At 48.4% G+C, this 25,641-nt stretch overlaps 1 protein-coding gene across 1 annotated transcript; it reads left to right on the forward strand.

Annotated features, from left to right (window-relative positions):
- Positions 1-506: 506 nt before the first annotated feature.
- On the forward strand, positions 507-25,356 carry LOC124527736 (leukocyte immunoglobulin-like receptor subfamily B member 3). The gene is made up of 21 exons (XM_047100916.1): positions 507-581; positions 739-774; positions 957-1,241; positions 1,388-1,690; positions 1,900-2,196; positions 2,414-2,716; positions 3,031-3,081; positions 3,997-4,113; positions 4,443-4,485; positions 4,563-4,600; positions 4,782-4,837; positions 5,606-5,941; positions 17,305-17,387; positions 17,579-17,712; positions 17,871-17,906; positions 18,095-18,379; positions 18,529-18,831; positions 19,057-19,353; positions 19,571-19,873; positions 24,587-24,637; positions 24,783-25,356. Exons 1-21 carry the CDS (start codon positions 548-550, stop codon positions 24,926-24,928), a joined length of 3,537 nt encoding a protein of 1,178 aa, XP_046956872.1. The 5' UTR covers positions 507-547; the 3' UTR covers positions 24,929-25,356.
- The last annotated feature ends 285 nt before the right edge of the window (positions 25,357-25,641 follow it).

The raw sequence follows: 25,641 nt of genomic DNA on the forward strand, positions 1-25,641 counted from the left end.
TCAGGTGTGTCCATTTTGGACTTCAACCCTCCAAAACTGTACCATTGTAAATCTTCACAGTTTACCCACTAGCTTGTGGTGACTGGTTATGGTAACACATACAACAGGAAAATAATACACCAGATACTCCGTTTTAAATTATGTTTCTTTTTTAGTCTGGGGGTTTTGTTTTGGTAGTCTGAGCTCTGCAAACTAGTTTGAATCAGTCCTGTCCAGGGATGTATTTCTGGGCCAGATACATTGCAAATACTTAATAAATACGTGTTGAAGCTTGGGTCACAAGGGGGTAGCAGGCCAGGAAGACAACAGTTTATGGATCAGGTGAGGCCTCGGATGTGGTCAAAATATCTGCAAAGCCGGCTGCCGTCTCCAGCCTCAGCCCTGGGGAAATGACAGCCAGGCTGTTCCCCTTCCTGCCTGGCTGCTGATGTGACAACCCCATGACCAGGCAGTCCAGCCTCCGAGTGGCCACACCCTGTGCTTCTGTCTGTCCTCCAAGCACCAAGGTCCCTCCATCTGCACAACAGGGACAGAGGCAGGAGACATCATGACTCCCACCCTCACGACCCTGCTTCTCCTCGGTGAGATCTCAGGAGGGGAGAGGACGCCCTAGTCTGGGAGGAACCTGCGTCACAGCCAGGCCCTGGGCTGTTAGAGACCCCAAGCACAGGAAGCTCGTGGGAAGGAGGGGTTCTGCTCAGGATTTGGGGCAACCCTCTCACAGGAACTCTTTTCCAGGGCTGAGTGTGGGACCCAGGACCCGAGCGCAGGCAGGTGAGTGTGTCCCCAGGTGTTCCATCCCACCTCCTCACTGGGGACAGGGGTCACCCACCAGGCAGCAGGGAATGGAGAACAGCAGTTCTGGGCGGATGGAGAGGGGACGTCTGGGGGTTTGGGGCTGAGCTGGGAACTGGGGATGGGGAAGGTCTTGTGACCCAGCCTCTGTTTCCTTCCAGGGACCCTCCCCGCACCCTCCCTCTGGGCTGAGCCAGGCTCTGTGGTCCCTTGGGGTAGCACTGTGACCATCTGGTGTCAGGGAATCCTGGAGGCCCACGAGTTCCATCTGGATAAAGACGGACACCCAGTGCCCTGGGACAGACAGAAGCCACTAGAGCCTGGGAACAAGGCCAAGTTCTCCATCACACACATGACAGATAGACATGCAGGACGGTATCACTGTTCCTATCGAAGCCCCGCTGGCTTGTCAGAGCGCAGTGACCCCCTGGAGCTGGTGGTGACAGGTGCGAGCCCCCTCAGGGTCCCCGCCCCAGGCTCTGCCCTCGGGGAGGGGGTCTGCTCCCAGAGCATCTCCCTCTCACAGTCCAGCCCTGGGGATACTGTGGGGGGATCTGGGTCCTATTTAATGTGTCCCTTCCTCCTCTCCTAGGTTTCCAGGCCGAAACCACTCTCTCAGCCCTGCCCAACCCCATGGTGACCTCAGGAGGGAAGGTGACCCTCCAGTGCACCTCATGGACGGCATTCCATAGGTTCGTCCTGATGAAGGAAGGAGAACCCAGACCCGTCTGGACCCTGGACTCTCAGAAACCCACCAGTGGACAGTTCCAGGCCCTGTTTCTTGTGGGCCCTGTGACCCCCAGCGCCAGGTGGACGTTCAGATGCCATGGCTGTTTCAACAACACTCCCCAGTTGTGGTCACAGCCCAGTGACCCCCTAGAACTGCTGGTCTCAGGTGAGGGAGTCTGATTTTTGTTGCATCCGTGTTTTGACCACCAGACAGGTTATGGAGGCTCTGCTCCCAGGGGAGCCCCAGATCAGAGGGTGGGGTGAGGGGGACACGGGATCTCAGAATGTGAGAGACACTGAGACCTGGGGGTCAGGACAGGAGAAGAGAGGTTTGGGGAGAATCTGCTCCTCAATCCACGACTGGTTGTCTCCCAGGTATGTCCAGGAAGCCCTCCCTCCTGACCCATCAGAGCCCTGTCGTGACCCCTGGACAGAGGCTGACCCTCCAGTGTCGCTCTGACGTCGGCTATGACAGATTCGCTCTGTACAAGGAGGGAGCACGTGACCTTCCCCAGCACCTTAGCCTGCAGCCCCAGGCTGGGCTCTCGGGGGCCGACTTCCCCCTGGGCCCAGTGAGCGGCTCCCACGGGGGCCGGTACACATGCTATGGTGGACACAACCTCTCCTCCGAGTGGTCGGCCCCCAGTGACCCCCTGGACATCCTGGTCACAGGTGAGGGGACACGGGTTCAGTCAGGGCCCCCGACTCTGCACAGGCCCTGCTGGGGGTGTCCCAGGTGGTGGTGGCTGGGGTCAGGGGTGTGGGGTCCCCAGGGAGGGAGAGAGACAGACAGACAGGGGATGGGGAAGGGGAGAGACTCAGAGGATAGACAGACAGACTCAGTTCAGAGCAAGGATGGACAGCCCCTCACCTGCCTTCCTCTCTCCAGGACAGCTCTCCTACACACCCTCCCTCTCAGTGCAGCCAGGACCCATGGTGGCCTCAGGAGAGAACGTGACCCTGCTGTGTCAGTCCTGGAGCTTTGTGGACACTTTCCTTCTGTCCAAGGAGGGGGCAGCCGACCCTCCCCTGCGTCTTAGATCAAAGTACCGAGCTGGACATTACCAGGCCAAATTCTCCATGAATCCTGTGACCTCAGCCCAGGGGGGGACCTACAGGTGCTACGGCTCATATAGCACCTCCCCCCACCTGTTGTCACACCCCAGTGACCCCCTGGAGCTCCAGGTCTCAGGTGAGGGGCCCCAGCCCTGCCCCCTCTGTGTCCCAATGTTGTCTTCAGGGCCCTGTGCCCAAGAGAGCCCTGGGCTGAGACATAATGGAAGGGGCTCAGGGGAAGTGTCACCCGAGGGGTCCGCCCCTCAGAGCACAGGAGGGAAACACGCCCCTCCCTCCCTGCCCCTTTCCTTGTCCCCGTCACCACAATGCTCCAGGTGGAGGAGGAGGGCCCTGGGGGCCACAGGGCACATGAGGGAGAAGACTGTAAGCAGAGACAGGGTCTTGAAGGGAAACTCCAGCCCCCTCCTCTACTACCGCCTTTCCCCCCAGGATCCTCTGGAGAGCCCGGCCCCCCAGCCACAGATCCCAGCTCAACAGCTGGTGAGTCACGGTGGCTTCTGTCCAGGGCTTTCCTTCCCATGTTTCAGAGATGCCAGGGCGGCCACCAGGCTCCAGGGGCTCTGAGGCCGGGGGAGGAGGGCTGGGGTGGTCATGGCAGAGGGAGAGGGTGGGGGCCCAGCTGGGGAAGAGGCAGCCCCCTCTGCCCACCCCCCACCCTCCCCGACCCCAGGAGCCTCTGCGGGCAAGTGAAGGTCTCTGTCAGGAGGAGGCGGGTGGGTCCATGGGAGCAGGGGGTGGTTACACCATCAGTTCAGGCACCTCTGGAGACACTGGCTTGGACACGCCCCTCCCCTGCCTGGGCCTCAGTTTCCCCAGGTGTAAAGGAGAGAGTCGTGGCCCAGATTAGATTTCCCCTCAGTTCTGGCCGTGGCTCTGGCCCCCTCCGGGGGGAGAGGAGGGCTCACGGGGAAGCTCCTCCGGGTCGGGATTCTATGGGGACCTGACCCCCTGCAGCGGTGGGATGACCCTGGAGGGGGAGGGGCGGGAGGACAATGGCTGGGGGCCTTCAGGTAGTGAGGGGAATCTGGAAGGACCCTCGGCCCCAGACGAAGACGCTGGGACAGACCCGCCTGCAGATGAGGAGCCCAGAGCCCCAAGTTGGTGTCGGCCTGGGGGGGCAGCATGCGGAGAGCGCAGGGAACCCACAGCCCGGGTTCCAGTCCGAGCCCTGCCGCCTCCACGCTGGGCCACCTGGGACACGTGATCAGCCTCCCTGTGCCTCACTTTCCTGTCTGTGGAGTGGGGGGGGGGGGGGGGGGCGGGGCGGCAGTCCCCTGCTGCGTGACCCTTGACAGGGTCAGAGGTGAATGCCCAGAGCCCAGCACGTGCCTGGCACACAGCCGGCGCCCAGTTAAATGGCATCACTGGCTCCTTCACGGTGTGGCTCTGCCCAAGGTCCCAACCGGTACCTGTACGTCCTCATCGGGGCCGCGGGGGCCTTCGTCCTGCTGCTCTGCCTCCTCGTCGTCCTCCTCGTCCGTCGCCGGCGTCAGGGCAAAGGCAGGAAGCCGGGTGAGAAGGGACGGGGGTGACCAGCCCCAGGGGGTGGTGGCTCTCCCGCGGGTGGATGGAGAGTGGCTCAGGGCGCCAGCCAGAGGGAAACCAGACGCGGGAAAGGCCAGCGTGGAAAGACACTTCTGCAGAGTCTCACGTCGGAGAGGCTAGAAAGAAAACACCTAAGGTCGGCGCCCATGTGCCAATTGAAGGTGTTTTCTTCTCTTCCGTCTCGGGAGATGTTGAAACACGGGCAATATGTGTGAAGGGTTCCTTTCCTCTGGGATCACGTGGCGGGGGTCGTAACCTCCCAGCCCAGGGGGAGGCTGATTCCCAACTTCCTGCAGGGGCCGCAGACCCAGAGCCCCAGGACAGAGGCCTGCAGGACAGGTAACTCGTGCCCGCAGACCCCCGGGCCCCCACCCGCCTGCCCGTCTATGCCCCCTAACACCCCATCTCCTCCCCAGCTCCGGGCCAGCTGCCGCCACCCAGGAGGAGTCCCTCTGTGAGAGGAGTGGGGCCGCCCCGGGGGGTGGGGGCTGGGAGGGGCTGGTGGCTGGGAGTGCGGACGGCGTTCCTGCACGTGTGGCCTCGGCCCCTCACCCGCCACTGGAGCCCCTGGACCGCGGGGTGGGGTGTGAGCCCAGGGGACCTTGCCAAGAGATACGCACCCCTTTCTGCCCCAGCAGATGCCGCCGTGCAAGACGCACAGCCCGAGGAGGGGGTGGAGCTGGACCAGCGGGTGAGACCCCTGCTCCCGTGCAGAACCCGAGGGCCCTCCTGGTGCCAAACGTAAACCAACGGACACTCCTGTGTCCTCACACCACCCGGTCGTGGCGGTGTCCCACGGGTGCCCTCTCCCTCCTTGGGCACCCCGGGGCCTCTTGCCGTGACCTCGCGGGACCTCCCACATGCCCCCCTCGACTGGTCCTCACCCGCCGTCGGACTTCCGGTTGTTGGGGTGCTCACCCAGGTCTCAAGAGGGTGCGTGAAGAAAGGAATCACCCGCAGGTCTCTAGGCCCCATTCGTTCATTTGCCCGGCAAATGTGCACGGAGAGCCCACCGTTTACCAGGCCCCACCTAGTGCTGCAGGCACGACAGTGAGCAAACCTGACCCACGCTCGGCGAGCTCACCTCGTGGGCGACAGACCGTATGCGAGGAAGTGGGCAGCGTCCTGGAGTGCAAAGTGTGGCTGGGGAAAATAAGGCAGGAGGTGGGGGTAGCAGGCGCAAAGGTCCTTGGGCAGCAACATGCGTTTTCAGGAAGGTGGGGGTGACGGCCATGTGGTTGGAGCCAAATGAGCAGGAAACGGTGTCAGGAACAGATTCAGAGCCGTAGGAAGCACCCAGATGCCCCAAGGCTCAGGAAGTCCCTGAGGAGTCCACCAGGAGATTGACCTAAGCTGCCTAAAAGTTCGAAAGCATCACTCTGGCACCAGTGTGGAAAACTCACCGAGGCTGTCGAGTGGAATCAAGGAGACGAATCTCCCCCTCACTGTCTGTCCCCAGCAGGACGCGGAGGATGGAGACCCCCAAGGAACGACGTATGCCCAGGTGAGCCACTCAAGATCAAGACTCAGTCGGGGACCGGCCACTTCTCCTTCCCCGCTGTGGGGGGGATTGCCGGACACAGAAGACAAACAAGCAGAGGAAGACAGGCAGATGGACAGTCAGGTGGGTCCTCTCTTCTCCAGGCTCCCAGGCTCGCCCCACCCCAACCACACACCTCCCCTCTCCCTCCGCCCACTGCAGGCTGCCGCATCTGACGCCCCCCCAGATGTGACCTACGCCCAGCTGAACCGCCTGACGCTCAGACGGGAGACGAGTGCACCCCATTCCTCCCAAGCCCGGGAGCCTCCAGCAGAGCCCAGCGTGTATGCTGCTCTGGCCATCCGCTAGCCCAGGAAGGCCCCACAGCCCACACTCCGGGGAGGGGACCGCGGGGACCCCAGGAGGCGCAGGAGCTGCCCACAGAGGCCGCCCAATGGCCCCAGCCAGCTTGGACTCCTAACCTAGACCAGTAAGAACTCCTGGGACCCTCTGGGAGTGACCGGATTCTGCCATCAAAGATAGCTAGAGCCCCTACATTTTGGAAATAAAGCGACAGACTTCTCAATAATCCGTGAGCGAAATGAGAAACCCAAAATGGAAATGGGAGAATGCTTACGCTGAATGATAATGCAAATGTTACACATCAGACCTATGGCGCAGGAAAATTAGCAACCAGGAACGAACGTATTAGAAAAGAAAAAGCCTAAAATTAACAACTCAGGCAACAAGAGATGTTGGCGAGGATGCAGAGAAAGTGGATCTCTTTTGCACTGCTGGTGGGAATGCAAACTGGTGCAGCCACTCTGGAAAACAGTATGGAGGTTCCTTAAAAAACTAAAAATAGAACTAACCTACGACCCAGCAATTGTACTAGTTAGGTATTTAGCCAAGGGACAGAGGTATGCTGTTTCAAAGGGACACATGCACCCCAATGTTTACAGCAGCACTATCAACAATAGCCAAAGTATGTAAAGAGCCCAAACGTCCATTGATAGATGAATGGATAAAGAAGATGTGGGGTGTGTGTGTGTGTGTGTGTGTATAAAATGGAGTATTACTCGGAAATCAAAAAAGAATGAAATCTTGCCATTTGCAACTATGTGGATGGAACTGGAGGGTATTATGCTAAGCAACCTAAGTCAGTCAGAGAAAGACAAATATATTATTTCACTGATGTGGAATTTTAAGATACAAAACAGATGAACATAAAGGAAGGGAAGCAAAAATAATAATAAACAGGGAGGGAGACAAACCATAAGTGACTCTTAAATACTGAGGGTTGCTGGAGGGGAGGAGGTGGGGGGCTAAATGGGCAAGGGACATTAAGAAGGACACTTGTTGGGATGAGCACTGGGTGTTATATGTAAGTGATGAATCACTAAATTCTATTCCTGAAATCATTTTTACACGATATGTTAACTAACTTGGATGTAATTTTTTAAGAAGAAGAAGAAAGGAAAAGAAAAAAGCCTAAAAAGTCAATGATCCAAGTTATCATACCAAGAATTTAGAGGAGGAAAGAAGCAAATTATTCCAAATGAAGGTAGAAGGAAGGAAATTACAGTGATAAGAGTAGCTACTAATGAGGACGAACAAAAAATAAAGAAGAATCAATAAAGCCCAAAATGTTCATTTTTTAAAACATTAATCACATTTATAAATCCTAGTCAAAATGGCCAAGAGTGGGCTGCACCCATTATCATTTTCAGGAGGGCATCACATCCTACAGACTTTAAATCAGTAATAGAACATGATGATCGATTGTATGCCAATATATTAGAAAATGTAGATGAAATGAACACAATCCCCAAAAATACAAGTTTCCAAAATGATGAAGGATAAGTAGAAAATATGTATCACCTTATGTATACATTAAATGCATTGACTCTGAGATCAAAAATCACCCCCCAACTGAAGTGTGAGGAAACTGACAGAAATGGAGAGCAGAATGGTGGCTGTCAGGTCTGGGGGTGCAGAAATGGTGAAGTGTTGGTCAAGATTATAGGTATAAGATTAAGAGATATATAGTTAGTTCTAAGATTATACATTCTGGGGATCTAATGTACAGCATGGTGACCATAGCTATACTGTATCATCTTGAATGTGGCAAAGAGAGTAGATCTAAGATGTTCTCATCATATAAAAAAGGCAGCTATGTCATGGGATGGAAGTGTTAGCTAATGCCATAGTGATAATCATCTTGTAATATATACATGTGTCCGTTGAGGAGGCTTCATTGGCAATTTCCTCCAAACACTTACAAAACACACACACACCAGAATTACACAAGCCTTTCTTGAGAAAAAAAAAAAAAAAGGAAGTAATATTTTATCAGGCTAGGAAAATATTGACACCAAAGCCTGCAAAGGAATTTATAGAATGGGAAAGGTACGGAACGATGTCTCACATAAACTTAGATGTAAATCTCTAAACGAAACATTCACAAATAAGATTCAGCAGTATATAAAAAGGACAATACATCATGACCATACTGGATTTTGCAGGGGAGAGGAAGAACAGAGTAGCTTAAAGTATTAAAAATCAATCAATATAATCCAATACATTAACAGAATAAGTTAAAAAAAAATGACCATCTCACAAACTAGTGGTTGCCAGAGGGGAAGAGGGTGGGGATGGGTGAAGCAAATGAAAGAGCTTAAAAGGCATAAACTTTGAGCTAGAAAATAAACGAACCACAGGGATGAAAAATACAGCATAGGGAATATAGTCAATAATATTGTAATAATTTTGTTTCTGACACTAAATAACTACACTTCATATAGTGAGCATTTCATAATGCATGTAATTGTTGAATCACTATACTGTTCACCTGAACCTAATATGTCAATGTAGATGATTGTACTTTAGTTAAAAATTAAAAAAATGAAGAAATCTCAACAGGTGCAGACAAAGCTTTTGATAAAATACACCAACAATTCATCATGAAAATAAAAACTCATCAGATATAAAAGGTTGTTTCTTAGAACTTACAGAGGCATATTTAGCAATCACCACTTAGCCAATCATTTTTAAAGGTGAGAACTTGAAGTCCTCTCTCTGATTGGAAATGATGCAAGTATGTTTCCTATGACCATTTGTATTCAGCATGGCATTGCATTTATTTAATTGGAGGTACTAACCAATTAAATGAAGCAAAACAAAGTGATAAGCACTGAAATGGATAAGAATAATAATTGTATTGCTTCAAGATTACACAGGTGTGTGCACAGAAGATTAAAAATAATATAAAGATGTATTATCCAAATTAAAAAGTTTCCTTGCCATTTGCAGTGACGTGGATGGAGTTAGAATGCATTATGCTAAGTGAAATAAGGCAATCAGAGAAGACAAATATCATATGATTTCCCTCATATGTGAAATTTAAGAAAGAAAACAGATGAACATATAGAAATAGAGGGGGGAGAAAGAAGAGAGGGAAACAAACCATAAAGACTCTAGAGAACAAACAGGGTTGATGGAGGTGGGTGGGGGATGGGCTAGATGGGTGATGGGTATTAAGGAGGACACTTGTTGGGATGACCACTGGGTGTTGTACGTAGGTGATGAATCACTAAATTCTACTCCTGAAAACAAGATTGCACTGTATGTTAACTAAAAAAATTTTTTTTAATTCCAGATTTACTGGATACATGGTCAATATTTAGAAATCAGTTGCATTCAGAGTTCCAGTTCTGGATGAAGATAGAGTAGGTGGATGCCCCCCTATTTCTTTATACCGGTGAGACTGATTATTTACTTCTGACCTCCAGAATTATAATAAATTTATGTTATCTTAAGATACCAAGTTTGTGGTCATTTATGACAACAGCAATTAGAAACTAATACAACCACTTAAATTTTCTTTTGATTAATGTTTGCATAGTACATTTTTCATTCTTCTACTTTTTTATGTTTTTATTTATTTTTTGAGAGAGAGAAATAGAATGTGAGTGGGGGAGGGACAGAGAGAGAGAAGGAAACACAGAATCTGAAGCAGGCTCCAGGCTCTGCACTGTCAGCACAGACCACGATGTGGGACTTGAACTCACAAACTGTGAAATCATGACCTGAGCTGAAGTTAGATGCTCAACTAATTGAGCCACCCAGGCACCCCTCTTCTACCTTTTCATGTGGTTACATTACATAAAATTCACCATTTTAACCATCACTAAAGCATATAATTCAGTGGCATGAAGTATATTTACCATCTTAGACAATCATCACCACTATCCATTTCCAGAAAACTGTTATTATACCAAATGGAAACTCCCTACACATTAAATAATTACTCCCATGTCCCTTTGCCACCAGCCCTTGTCAATCTCTGTTCCAATTCCTATGTCTGTGACTTTGTCTACTTAGTACATCAAAGTGGAATCATACAATATGCGACTTTTTGTGTCTGGATTTTTTACTTAGCACAATGTTTTCAAGATTCATCCACATTGTTCATTCTTTTGCTTTTCACCCATTTACACCATTATATTTGAAGTGAATTTCTTATAGACTGCAAATAGAGTTTTGCTTATAGTTGTTTTTCTTTTTTTCATCTTTAATTAATTTTTTTTAAATTTACATCCAAGTTAGTTAGCATATAGTGCAACAATGATTTCAGGAGTAGATTCCTTAATGCCTCTTACTCATTTAGCCCATCCCCCCATCCCACAACCCCTCCAGTAACCCTCCTTTTGTTCTCCATATCTAAGAGTCTCTTATGTTTTGTCCCTCTCCCAGTGTTTATATTGGGAAGCAAAACTAATATAGTTGTTTTTCTTAAGCCCATCTTAAAATCTTTGTCTTTTAAGTGTTGTATTTAGATCATTTACTTATAGTGTAATTCCTGATAAGATTGTTATTAGATTTCCCATTTTATTTTTGTTTGTCCCCTCTTTTGTTTGTTCTTCTATTTTTCCTCTTCTGCCTTTAAAAATATTTTATTGACATTTTAACAATATTTATTCTTCTAATCCATGATCATGGAGTGTTTTTCCATTTCTTTGTATTTTCTTCAATTTCCTTCATAAGCTTTCTATAGTTTTCAGCATACAGATCTTTTACATCTTTGTTTAGGTTTATTCCTAGGTATTTTATGGTTCTTAATGCAATTGTGAATGGGATCGGTTTCTTTATTTCTCTTTCCGTTGCTTTATTATTGGTGTATAAAAATGCAACTGATTTCTTTACATTAATTTTCTACCCTGCGACTTTGCTGAATTCATGTATCAGTTCTAGCAGACTTTTGATGGAGTCTGTCAGGTTTCCCATGTGCAGTATCATGTCGTCTGCAAAAAGTGAAAGTTTGACTTCATCTTTGCCAATTTTGATGCCTTTGATTTCCTTTTCTTCTCTGTTTGCTGATGCTAGCACTTCCAACAGTATGTTAAGCAACAGCAGTGACAGTGGACATCCCTGTCGTGTTCCTGATCTCAGGGGGAAAGCTCTCAGTTTTTCCCCATTGAGGATGATATTAGCTGTGAGCTTTTCATAAATGGCTTTTATGATGTTCCTTCTATGTTCCTTCTATCTCGACTTTCTCGAGGGTTTTTATTAAGAAAGGATGCTGTATTTTGTCAAATGCTTTTTCTGCATCGATTGACAGGATCATATGGTTCTTATCTTTTCTTTTATTAATGTGATGTATCACATTGATTGATGTGAGAATATTGAAGCAACCCTGCAGCCCAGAAATGAATCCCGCTTGATCATGGTGAATAATTCCTTTTATATGGTGTTGAATTCGATTTGCTAGTATCTTGTTGAGAATTTTTGCATCCGTATTCATCAGGGATATTGGCCTGTAGTTCTCTTTCTTTGCTGGATCTCTGTCTGGTTTGGGGATCAAAGTAATGCTGGCCTCATAGTATGAGTCTGGAAGCTTTCCTTCCCTTCCTATTTTTTGGAACAGCCTGAGAAGGATAGGTATTATCTCTGCTTTGTAGAATTCCCCAGGGAAGCCATCTGGTCCAGGACTTATTTGTTGGGAGATTTTTGATAACTGATTCCATTTCTTCACTGGTTATGCATCTGTTCAAATTTTCTATTTCTTCCCTTTGAGTTTTGGAAGTGTGTGGCATTCAATGCAATAGCAATCAAAACTGCACCAGCATTCTTCTCAAAGCTAGAACAAGCGATCCTAAAATTTGTATGGAATTACAAAAGACCCCGAATAGCTAAAGTATTATTAAATTTAAAAAGTTTTTAATGTTTATTTATTTTTGCAGAGAGAGAGACAGACAGAGCGTGAGTGGGGGAGGGACAGAGAGAGAGGGAGACACAGAATCTGAAACAGGCCCCAGGCTCTGAGCTGTCAGCACAGAGCCTGATGCTCGAACTCACAGACAGCGAGATCATGACCTGAGCCGAAGTCAGATCCTCAACCAACTGAGCCACATAGGTGCCCCACCAAAGTAATATTGAAGAAGAAAACCAAAGTGGGAGAAATCACAATCCCAGACTTTAGCCTCTACTACAAAGCTGTAATCATCAAGACAGTATGGTGTTGGCACAAAAACAGACACATAGACCAATGGAATAGAATAGAGACCCCAGAATTGGACCCACAAATATATGGCCAACTAATCTTTGACAAAGCAGGAAAGAGTATCCAATGGAAAAAAGACAGTCTCTCTAACAAATGGTGCTGGGAGAACTGGACAGCAACATGCAGAAGAATGAAACTAGACCACTTTCTTACACCATTCACAAAAATAAACTCAAAATGGATGAAAGACCTGAATGTGAAACAGGAAACCATTAAAACCGTAGATGAGAAAGCAGGAAAAAACCTCTTTGACCTCAGCCGCAGCAGTTTCTTACTCGACACATCTCCAAAGGCAAGGGAATTAAAAGCAAAAATGAACTATTGGGACCTCATCAAGATAAAAAGCTTCTGTACTGCAGAGGAAATAATCAACAAAACCAGAAGGCAACCAACAGAATGGGAAAAGATATTTGCAAATGGCATATCGGATAAAGGGTTAGTATCCAAAATCTATAAGGAACTCACCAAACTCCACACCTTAAAAACAAAAAATCCAGTGAAGAAATGGACAGAAGGCATGAATAGACACTTTTCTAAAGAAGACATCCAGATGGCCAACAGACACATGAAAAGAAGCTCAATGTCACTCCTCATCAGGGAAATACAAATCAAAACCACACTGAGATAACACCTTACGCTGGTCAGAGTGGCTAAAATGAACAAATCAGGAGACCATAGATGTTGGTGAGGATGTGGAGAAACAGGAACCCTCTTCCACAGTTGGTGGGAATGCAAACTGGTGCAGCTGCTCTGGAAAACAGTGTGGAGGTTCCTCAAAAAATTAAAAATAGATCTACCCTATGACCCAGCAATAGCACTGCTAGGAATTTACCCAAGGGATACAGGAGTGCTGATGCATAGGGGCACTTGTACCCCAATGTTTATAGCAGCACTTTCAACAATAGCCAAATTATGGGAAGAGCCCAAATGCCCATCAACTGACAAATGGATAAAGAAGATGTGGTTTATGTATACAATGGAATACTACTTGGCAATGAGAAAGAATGAAATCCGGCCATTTGCGGCAATGTGGATGGAACTGGGGGGTATTACGCTAAGTGAAATAAGTCAGGCAGAGAAAGATAGATAACGTATGTTTTCACTCATATGTGGATCCTGAGAAACTTAACAGAAGACCATGGAGGGAGGGGGAGGGGGGGAAAATGTTACAGAGAGGGAAGGAGGCAAACCGTAAGAGACTCTTAAATACTGAGAACAAAGCGAGAGTTGATGGAGGGTGGGGGAGAGGGGAAAATGGGTGATGGGCATTGAGGAGGGCACCTGTTGGGATGAGCACTGGGTGTTGTATGGAAACCAATTTGACAATAAATTATATTTAATATATAAAAAAGAAAGTAGGGGTAGAAGGAACATACCTCCAGATCATAAAGGCCATATGCAAAAGACACGCAACTAATATCATCCTCAATGAGGAAAAACTGAGAAATTTCCCACTATGAACTCCACCACGAAATATCAAGACACAGATGTCATGGATATACTGTGCACACCAGCAGTCTCCTGTCTCCATCTCTGCAAAATTCCCAGCCAGTGTCCCCTTGGATGGCTGCCCAATATCCTCCCCACTGCTCTCCTTCCAGAACTCACCATATCCACCAGACTCCCTCTTCCCCAAGTACTTCAGTCTGTGCATTGCATCTGACAAAGTGTCCTCAACATTGTTTTCCAATTTTATATTCTGCTCTTCATCTGTGTCTTCTCAATGATGGTAAAAATAGTTTGAGACTGTTCCATCTAGTCTTTTTTTTTTTTAAGTTAAATTCAAGTTAATTAACATACAGTGCCGTTTTGGTTTCAGGAGAGGAACCCAGTGGTTCATCTCTTACATATGACACCCAGTGCTCATCCGAAAAGTGCCCTTCTTAATACCCATCACCCACTCAGCCCATTACCCCACCCACCTCCCCTCCAGCAACCTTCAGTTTGTTCTTGGTTTTTAACAGTCTCATGGTTTGCCTCCCTCTGTTTTTATCTTGTTTTTCCTTCCCTTTTGCCATGTTCATCTGTTGTCTTTTTAAAATTTCACACATGAGTGAAATTATTTGATATCTGTCTTTCTCGGACTGACATAATTCACTTCGCGTAATGCTCTCTAGTTCCATCCACATTGTGGCAAATGGCAAGATTTAATTTTTTTTGTTCCCTGAGTAGTATTCCATTGAGTACATCTTTATCCATTCTTCTGTCAGTGGATATTTGGACTCTTTCCATACTTTGGCTATTGTTGATAGTACTGCTAGAAACATTGGGGTACATGTGCCCCTTTGAATCAGCATTTTTGTATCCTTTGATTAAATACCTATTAATGCAATTGCTGGGTTGTAGGGTAGTTCTATTTTTAATTTTTTGAGGAACCTCTACACTGTTCTCCAGAGTGGCCACACTGGTTTGCATTCCCACCAGCAGTGCACCAGGGTTCCCTTTTCTCCACATCCTCTACAACATTTGTTATTTCCTGAGTTGTTAATTTTAGGCATTCAGACAGGTGTGAGATGGTATTTCATTGTAGTTTTGATTTGTATTTTCTTGATGATGAGTGATGTTGAGCATCTTTTCATGTGTCTGTTGGCCATCTGGATGTCTTCTTTGGAGAAGTGTCTATTCATGTCTTCTGCCCATTTCTTCACTGGAGTATTTGTTTTTTGGGTGTTGAGTTTGAGAAGTTCTTTACAGATTTTGGATATGAGCCATTTATCCAATATGTCATTTGAGAATTTCTTCTTCCATTCTGTCGGTTGCCTTTTAGTTTTGTTGATTGTTTGCTTTGCTGTGCAGAAGCTTTTTATCTTGATGAGGTCCCAATAGTTCATTTTTGCTTTTATTTCCCTTGCCTCTGGAGAAATGTTCAATAAGAAGTGGCTGCATCCTAGGTCAAATAAGTTGCTGTCTATTTTCTCCTGTAGAATTTTGATGGTTTCCTGTCTCACATTTAGGTCTTTCATCCATTTTCAATCTATTTTTGTGTATGGGGTAAGAAAGGGTCCAGGTTCATTCTTCTGTACGTCGCTGTCCAGTTGTCCTAACACCATTTGCTGAAGAAACTGTCTTTTTCCATTGGATATTCTTTCCTGCTTTGTCAAAATTAGTTGGCCATATACTTGTGGGTCCATTTCTGAGCTCTCCATTACATTCCATTGATCTATGTGTCTGTTTTTTTGTGCCAGTACCATACTGTCTTGATGATTACAGCTTTGTAATACATCTTGAAGTCCAGAATTGTGATGCCTCCAGGTTTGGTTTTCTTTTTCAACATTCCTTTGGCCATTCAGAGTTTTTTCTGTTTCCACACAAATTTTAGAACTCTTTATTCTAGCTCTGTGAAGAATGCTGGTATTATTTTGATAGGGTTGCATTAAATGAGTAGATTGCTTTGGGCAGTATGACCATTTTAACAATATTTGTTCTTCCAATCCATGAACATGGAATAATTTTCTATTTCTTTGTTTCCTCTTCAATTTTTTCATAAGCTTTCTATAGTTAAGCAAACAGATCTTTTTATCTCTTTGCTTAGGTTCATTTCTAGATATCTTAAGGGTTTTGGTGCAATTTCTAAATGGGATCAATTCCTTGATATCTCTTTTTGCTGCTTCATTATTGGTGTAAAGAAATGCAGCTGATTTCTGTAGATTGATTTTATATCCTGCACTTTGCAGATGACATGATAGTCTTCATGGAAAACCTGAAACTCTCCACCAAAAACAGCTAGAGCTGATCTATAGGTTTTTACCTCCAACGTATTCACTAATGCATTTCTAAATTTATGTATCTTCTATAATATAATCTCTGTTATGGCTTCAAAACTTCAGTTTTCTTCTCTACTCTTTCAGATGTGTAACATGGATAACATAATGAGTTTCCTATATTCTTACTGTTCTATAATCTCAGCTATGATAAATGACTTATAGAGAGTCTGACGTCCATTCATATTGTACACTCACCTCCACACACCTATTTCCAGAGACAGTTGCTCCCAGGGCTGTCTTGAAGCTGTAAGGGGTGGATAGTCATGGAAACCTTGTCCTGTGGCCTCCACTCTCCCAACATAGCATCTGATGAGGGAAATTTGGGCAGTGATGGCTCCCATGGGAGCCACACATTCACACATGCACTGACACCCATGTGGGGCTCCAACGGAAGGAAGCACTTTACACACAGACAGAGGGAACATGGCTCAGTGCTGACCTTGGGCTGGATCAGTGGGCAGAGACATGTCAGGTCCCACTCCACACATGGTGGAAGGTCATGAAGCTTCCACAGTCACCCAGAAAGCACATGCCCTTCCTGCCTGTGAACACCTGGCTGCCCCTCCTGGCCACACAGAGGCAGAAATCAAATTGGATGACCCCCAGCTGGATCCCAGGGACTGGTGGTCACTTGGCTTTGGCCTCTTTTTCTCTTGTGGTCCTGTCAATTCTAGAAACGTTTGTTTCCCCTTTCTTGCAGTTGACGGATGCCAGCTACGTCAGAAACATCATAAATAGCATTTCTCCACGTTAGAAGCAGATGGGTTCTCTAGAGAGGGTGTATCCCTGGTCCAGCCTGACTGTGGGGCCCAACACCTGGTCCTCTCCTGTCCCAACCACACCCCTCTTATTCAGGTTGGGAAACTAACAATGATTGATTCTGCCATGTTCCGGGTACCCCTGACCCCACACCCATTATGAGGAGTGGGGTTCAGGACAAAGTGCTACAGACCAGGTCCCTCTGCTAAGGTCACATGGGCAGCAGATGATGGAGTAATATTTACATTAGAATTAGCTTTGTCCCCCAGATCAGGGCACTCACCCATGCATTGTCCCCTACATCTTGCATGCAGGGCCCCAGAATGGGAAGGAGGACTCTGCCCCAGACACAAGGGGCACTGAGAGACAGGAGGGACTCATGGGCATGTTCCCAGGAAGTGGAGGTGGATGATGACACAGAAAAATAGAGAAGTCCATGAAGGCTGTGACAGAAAGAAAGCCCACACTCTAAGGCCAGGAGAGGGCTGTGTTTCCTTCCCTATTTCCCTGTATTTCTCCTCTGTGTTCATTGCCATGGTGACCTTGACCTGAATCATGCAGAAATGCCACAGGTATGTCTGCACTGACATGAGGCCACAGAAGATCTAGAACCCTCGTCACCTACAGCATCTCCAGAGCCTGGGAACCCCATGTGTGGTGGCACCCCTAGGATGTGGTGAGAATGATGGAGAACCCATAGGGGAGTCTCTGGGAGGGAAGGACGTGCCCTGGTCTCCTCACCTAGACAGGGCATCTCAGGAAAACTCGGGGTCCACTTACTGCACCTTCATGGACACCAGAGCCACCTCCTGGGGACAGGCTGTTCTCCTTCCTGTGGGGCTGCTGACGTGACAACCCCATGACCAGGCGGACCAGCCCCCAAGTGGCCACACCCTGTGCTTCTGTCTGTCCTGCGGGCACTGAGATCCCTCCATCTGCACAACCAGGGACAGAGGCAGGAGACACCATGACCCCCACCCTCACAGCCCTGCTTCTCCTCGGTGAGATCTCAGGAGGGGAGGGGACGCCCTAGTCTGGGAGGGACCCGCAGTCACAGCCAGGCCTTGGGGTTTCAGAGACCCCAGGCACAGGAGGCTCATGGGGAGGAGGGGTTCTGCTCAGGATTCGGGGCCATCCTCTCACAGGAACTCTCTTCCAGGGCTGAGTGTGGGCCCCAGAACCCGAGGGCAGGCAGGTAAGTGTGTCCCTAGGGGTCCCTAGGAGCGTGTCCCCTCCTCACTGGAGACAGGGGTCACCCACCAGGCAGCTGCAAATGGAGAACAGCAGTTCTGGGTGGATGGAGAGGGGACGTCTGGGGGATTGGGTCTGAGCTGAGAACTGGGGGTGGGGAAGGTCTTGTGATTTTGCCCTGTTTCCTTCCAGGGACCCTCCCCAAACCCACCATCTGGGCTGAGCCAGGCCTTGTGGTCCCCTGGGGGACACCTGTGACCATCTGCTGTCAGGGGACTCAGGAGTCCCAAGTGTTCCTTCTGGATGAAGAGGGAAGATTAGGGCTTCGGGATGTTCATTTCCCAAAGAAGCCTGGGAACACGGCCAAGTTCTCCATCACACACATGACAGATAGACATGCAGGACGGTATCACTGTTCCTATCGAAGCCCCGCTGGCTTGTCAGAGCGCAGTGACCCCCTGGAGCTGGTGGTGACAGGTGTGAGCCCCCTCAGGGTCCCCGCCCCAGGCTCTGCCCTCAGGGAGGGGGTCTCCTCCCAGCGTGTCTCCCCTCACAGTCCAGCCCTGGGGGTGTTGTGGGGGGTGGAATCTGAGCCCCATTTAACACGCCCCCTCCTCCTCTCCTAGGATTCCATGGCAAACCCCGTCTCTCAGCCCTGCCCAGCCCCATCGTGACCTCAGGAGGGAAGGTGACCCTCCAGTGCACCTCATGGATGGGATTCCATAGGTTCGTCCTGATGAAGGAAGGAGAACCCAGACCCGCCTGGACCCTGGACTCCCAGCAACCCACCAGTGGACAGTTCCAGGCCCTGTTTCCTGTGGGCCCTGTGACCCCCAGTGCCAGGTGGACGTTCAGATGCCATGGCTATTTCAACAGCACTCCCCAGTTATGGTCACAGCCCAGTGACCCCCTAGAACTGCTGGTCTCAGGTGAGGGAGTCTGATTTTTGTTGCATCCGTGTTTTGACCACCAGACAGGTTATGGAGGCTCTGCTCCCAGGGGAGCCCCAGATCAGAGGGTGGGGTGAGGGGATCACAGGGATCTCACAGGTCAGAGACACAGAATGTGAGAGACACTGAGACCTGGGGGTCAGGACAGGAGAAGAGAGGTTTGGGGAGAATCTGCTCCTCAATCCACGACTGGTTGTCTCCCAGGTATGTCCAGGAAGCCCTCCCTCCTGACCCAGCAGAGCCCCGTCGTGACCCCTGGACAGAGGCTGACCCTCCAGTGTCGCTCTGATGTCGGCTATGACAGATTCGCTCTGTACAAGGAGGGAGCACGTGACCTTCCCCAGCACCTTAGCCTGCAGCCCCAGGCTGGGCTCTCGGGGGCCGACTTCCTCCTGGGCCCAGTGAGCGGCTCCCACGGGGGCCGGTACACATGCTATGGTGGACACAACCTCTCCTCCGAGTGGTCGGCCCCCAGTGACCCCCTGGACATCCTGGTCACAGGTGAGGGGACACGGGTTCAGTCAGGGCCCCCGACTCTGCACAGGCCCTGCTGGGGGTGTCCCAGGTGGTGGTGGCTGGGGTCAGGGGTGTGGGGTCCCCAGGGAGGGAGAGAGACAGACAGACAGGGGATGGGGAAGGGGAGAGACTCAGAGGATAGACAGACAGACTCAGTTCAGAGCAAGGATGGACAGCCCCTCACCTGCCTTCCTCTCTCCAGGACAGCTCTCCTACACACCCTCCCTCTCAGTGCAGCCAGGACCCATGGTGGCCTCAGGAGAGAACGTGACCCTGCTGTGTCAGTCCTGGAGCTCTGTGAACACTTTCTTTCTGTCCAAGGAGGGGGCAGCCGACCCTCCCCTGCGTCTTAGATCAAAGTACCGAGCTGGACATTACCAGGCCAAATTCTCCATGAATCCTGTGACCTCAGCCCAGGGGGGGACCTACAGGTGCTATGGCTCATATAGCAACTTCCCCTACCTGTTGTCACACCCCAGTGACACCCTGGAGCTCCTGGTCTCAGGTGAGGGAGTCTGATTTTTGTTGCATCCGTGTTTTGACCACCAGACAGGTTATGGAGGCTCTGCTCCCAGGGGAGCCCCAGATCAGAGGGTGGGGGGAGGAGACACGGGGATCTCACAGGTCAGAGAGACAGAATGTGAGAGACACTGAGACCTGGGGGCCAGGATAGGAGAAGAGACGTTTGGGGAGAATCTGCTCCTCAATCCACAACTGGTTGTCTCCCAAGTGTGTCCAGGAAGCCCTCCCTCCTGACCCACCAGAGCCCTTTCTTGACCCCTGGACAGAGGCTGACCCTCCAGTGTCGCTCTGACGTCAGCTATGACAGATTCGCTCTGTACAAGGAGGCGGCACGTGACCTTCCCCAGCACCTTAGCCTGCAGCCCCAGGCTGGGCTCTCGGGGGCCGACTTCGCCCTGGGCCCAGTGAGCAGCTCCCACGGGGGCCGGTACACGTGCTATGGTGGACACAACCTCTCCTCCGAGTGGTCGGCCCCCAGTGACCCCCTGGACATCCTGGTCACAGGTGAGGGGACACGGGTTCAGTCAGGGCCCCCGACTCTGCACAGGCCCTGCTGGGGGTGTCCCAGGTGGTGGTGGCTGGGGTCAGGGGTGTGGGGTCCCCAGGGAGGGAGAGAGACAGACAGACAGGGGATGGGGAAGGGGAGAGACTCAGAGGACAGACAGACAGACTCAGTTCAGAGCAAGGATGGACAGCCCCTCACCTGCCTTCCTCTCTCCAGGACAGCTCCCCTCCACACCCTCCCTCTCAGTGCAGCCAGGACCCATGGTGGCCTCAGGGGAGAATGTGACCCTGCTGTGTCAGTCCTGGAGCTCTGTGGACACTTTCCTTCTGTCCAAGGAGGAGGCACCCGATCCCCCCCTGCGTCTTAGATCAAAGTACCGAGATGGGCATTACCAGGCCAAATTCTCCATGAATCCTGTGACTTCAGCCCGGGGGGGGGGGACCTACAGGTGCTATGGCTCATACAGCACCTCCCCCTACCTGTTGTCACACCCAGTGACCCTGGAGCTCCAGGTCTCAGGTGAGGGGTCCCCAACCCTGTCCTTACTGACTCCATCAGCTCAGGGCCCAACCCTCAGGAAAACCTGACAGTGACAAATAAAGGGTTCAGGGGACTCCGTAGAGTAGGGTCCAGCCCAGGAGAGGTTGGAAAGAGCAGGGATCTCCACCCAGGCTCCCCCATCCTTCAGTCTCAGCAGAGATGAGAGGTAGGGTGTGGGTGAGGGGTGGGTGAAGGATCGTGAGTAGACAGAGGCCTCCTACTCTCTTCCTGATGCCTCCATATCAGAATCTGAACTGTGGTGTCAGGCCCCATGGACTCTCCCCTAGAGGGAAGTCTCTATACCTGTGGGCTCTGCTCTGCTGCCCGCTATGCTTACCTGGGGGCCTCACTGCCACTGGGTGCACACCTGATACCAGGTTCAAAGCTTTTCAACCTTATTCGTAAAAAGGTGTCAATTCATAGCTTGTTTTAAGAATTGGTTAACTACTTTAATACCACAAAGTAAGTTGTCTGAATAATAGTTAAGTATGCCTAAGGGAGCTATTGGTTTGGGCATATTTTTATGTGCCGTTAACTCACTATGCACTCTCTGACTTCCCATTGCTGTTTTTTTTTTTTCCTAATTAATTTATTTATTGGGGCACCTGGGTGGCTCATTCAGTTGAGTGTCCAAATTCAGCACAGGTCATGATCTCGCGGTCCGTGAGTTCGAGCCCCACATTGGGCTCTGTGCTGATGGCTCAGAGCCTGGAACGTGCTCTGGATTCTGTCTCTCCCCCTCTCTCTGCCCCTCCCCTGCTTGCACTCTGTCTCTCCTTCTCTCTCAAAAATAAATAAACATTAAAAATATTTTTTAATTCAAGTTAGTTAACACACTATGTAGTATTGGCTTCAGTAGCAGAACCCAGTGATGTATCACTTAAAATCATTCTCTGTTTTTATCTTATTTTCCTTCCCTTCCCCTATGTTCATCTGTTGTCTGTCTTAAGTTTCACATGTGAGTGAAATTATATGATATTTGTTTTTCTCTGACTGACTTATTTAGCCTTAGCATAATAACTCTAGCTCCATCCACATTGTTGCAAATGGCAACATTTTATTCTTTTCCATCACAGAGTAGTATTCCGTGTGTGTGTGTGTGTGTGTGTGTGTGTGTGTGTATGTATCCTACACACACACATACACACCACATCTTCTTTATCCATTCATCAGAAAATGGACATTGGGCTTTTTGCATAATTTGGCTATTGTTGATAGTGCTGCTATAAACCTTGGAGTGCATGTGCCCCTTTGAATCAACATTTTTCTATTCTTTGGATAACACCTACAATTACAATTTCTGGGTCTAACATACTTCTATTTTTAGTTTTTTGAGGACCCTCCATACTGTTTTCCAGAGTGGGTACAACAGTTTGCATTCCCACCAGCAGTGTAAAGGGTTCCCCCTTCTCCCCATCCTGGCCAACATCGGTTGTTTCCTGAGGTGTTAACATTAGCAATTCTGACAGGTGTGAGGTGGTTATCATTCTGGTTTTGATTTATATTTCTCTGAAATGAGAGATGTTGAGGATCTTTTCATGTGTCTGTTAGCCATCTGGATGTCTTCTTTGGAAAATTGCCTATTCATGGTTTCTGCCTATTTCTTCACTGGATTATTTGGTTTCGTGGGATTGAGTGCGATGCGTTCTTTATAGATTTTAGATATTATTCTTTATCTGATATATCATTTGAAAATACTTCTCCCAGTCCATTGGTTGCCTTTTAGTTTTGTTGACTGTTTCCTTCATTGTACAGAAGCTTTTCATCTTGATGAGGTCCTTACAGCTCATTTTTGTTTTCATTTCCCTTGCCTCCAGACATGTCTAGTAAGAAGTTGCTGCGGCGAAGGTCAAAGAGGCTACTTCCTGTGTTTTCCTCTGGGATTTTGATGGTTTCCTGTCTTATCTTTAGGTCTTTTATTCATTTTGAATTTATTTATCTGTATGGTGTAAGAAAGTGGTCCAGTTTCATTCTTCTGCATGTAGCTGTCCAGTTTTCCCAGCACCATTTGCTGAAAAGAGCATCTCTTTTGCATTGGATACTCTTTCCTATATTGTTGAAGATTAGTTGGCCATAAATGTGTCAGTCCATTACTGGGTTCAACTGATCTATGTGTCTGTTTCTGTGCCGGTACCATACTGTCTTGTTGATTATAGCTTTGTAGTACAGCTAGAAGTCCAGAATTGTGATGCCTCCTGCTTTGGTTTCTTTTTCAACATTACTTTCAGTCTTTGCGGTCTGTAATTTTTGTCTCTCTCTTTTTTTTTTTCTATTTTGATTTTCATATTAAAATGAGGTAATAGCTTTTCATGATTCCTTGTCTTTGTGTTCACTCGATATTATAATTCCACTGAACTTCTCTGTTCCTTGAAGTTGAAAACCATACATAGGGACTTCCTCAGTTTGACCCTGTGAGATAGTGGGAGCAAAGTTTGTCTTTGACAATGTAAATAAAATGATTAGCTATCCTTACTGGAAACATCACCAGATTTCTAGAGTTTGTCCCAAAACACCAAGATGATGATGGAGCCTCCCATTATGGGCATGCCTCCCTGAATTGTCTCCATTCACCAAGCCTGAGACCAGGTGTTCCTGTCGTCTTCCTGCCCCCAGGCCACAGTCATGACTGAAGTTCTGTTGAGGAACAGACAGACCACACCTGTCTGTCTCTCCCTTTCTCTAGACAGGAAGATCTACATATCCATACAAATACACGTGATTATGTATTCATTTATCTATAATATTTCTGTTAATATAAATATATATGGTTATATATGTATATACAAATGATCTATGAATATAACACACACACACACACATATATATATATATATATATATATATATATACATACATACACACATACAGATATTCATCTTCATGGCCATGCTCTTCATTCAATAGCTTTTCACAATAGGATCTCCCTGCCTAGACCCACACACAAGCAAGGAATAATGGTGTTTATGTGACCCAGTAAATGAACATCACCTTTAGGAAATACATACTAATGTGTTTTGTATAGATGTGTGCACCTATCTATGTGTATATCTATCAACCAGTGTGGGCATTTCTAATTATATGAAAAATGAATTAATGGAAGCACACGAGGATGTAAAGTTCCAGGTACAGATTAAAATGCAGTCCCAGAAAGATGGGAGCTGGCTGAGATGGAGGGAAGGAGACCCTGCCCCGGAATATCCGGTCCCTCTGTGCTCCTAACCTTCAGGAGCCCCTGATACCAACCCCTCATCCATGGATGCTGGATCCTTGGCTGTTGAATAAATGGGAACTCTCAGCTGTGGGGACATGAGCACATGGGGTTTTGTATCCCAGACTGAACAGGGGACATATAAGGACACAATTATTTCTGTGTTGGGAGGATATTTTTCTCCCCAACCCTGAGCTCCTAGGGCACAGGTAGCATCTACTCCAGAGTGACTCATAAGCAAAGTCTGAATTCAAAGAAGACATGGAGATGGAAGAAATCCAATGAGTATGCCAAAGGAAACCCCATTACTGCAGAGAAGGGGTTGTTCAGGAACTGTATAAAAACTATGTAATGAGGAAATGAGGGATATAGAACACAGAGTCAGAAGACAGGCTGGACAGTGGTCTCAGGCTCCTGAGAATCTGCTTCTATTTTCCCCACAGTAGCAGCTGACACCATCAGCCCACCCCAAAACAAGTCAGACCCCCACATTGGTGAGTAGAAGAAAATCTCAGTTTTGGGACTGGCATGGAGGGTAAAGTCCTATCAAGGGGAGGTGGGTGACTTTGGTGGGCATCCAGAATCTGGGGTGATTTGGCTCTCCCCTGACCTCTGTAACCTTTTGGTCCTCATTCCTAGCCTCCAACCCCAAAGATTACACGCTGGAGAATCTCATCCGCATGGGTGTGGCAGGCTTGGTCCTGGTGGTCCTCGGGATTCTGCTATTTCAGCCTCGACACAGCCACAGAAGAACCCCAGATGCAACCAGGAGACAAACACAATGAGAAAATGGAGGCAACCCACCATTCTGTGTGGCAGAGCTCTGGGAATGAACCTAATGGTCCAGGGGGTTCTGGAAGAAAATCTGCAGCTTTGCCGGCAGAACTGTCTGCTGAGAAACTGCCTGGGCTGTTGCCTGGCCAGGACTCTTCGTCCATGAACTGTGGTACTTTCCCTCCTGCCATTGATGGATTCCCTTCACTGCCACCCTGTCTTTTTTCATCCCTGTGACAGGAGGGTACATCTCACACTGGTTTAGGTTCATACCTTCCTACAGTGTCATGTTCTGGTCCACTTTACTGGGATACATTTTCCTTTATTTTCAATTTTCACATTCCCTAATGTGTGCTGTCTACTTCCATTCCTTCAGCACCAAACAAAACATTTGTTTTAATAAGTGAGTAAGTGGGTGAAAATCAGATCCACTTTGTGACAGAGAAAACCAAAACCAATGCCTTAACTCCCTCTGGACTCATAAAGCTCTTTGCTCCTCATCCAATGATTCCTGGGGTATTTTCCAGAAATACCCGTAGTTGGACTGAGCACAGGGTTGTCTGAAGTGACAGCCTGGTGTTGTGCCGCTACACTGGTTCACGAAATAATCATTTTTTAGAAAGCTGCTTCCCATGGCGTTTGCCCATTTCTTCGGTGTAAACACGCCCTTCATGGCCAACATCAAGATGTCATGTGAATGCACTGTGTGCCCAGCATGGACACA

This window comes from Lynx rufus, unplaced genomic scaffold, assembly GCF_022079265.1.
Source record: "Lynx rufus isolate CCGP_SWC_20201006 ecotype Redwood Valley unplaced genomic scaffold, mLynRuf1.p SCAF_54, whole genome shotgun sequence".
NCBI classification, from domain to species: Eukaryota; Metazoa; Chordata; class Mammalia; order Carnivora; family Felidae; genus Lynx; species Lynx rufus.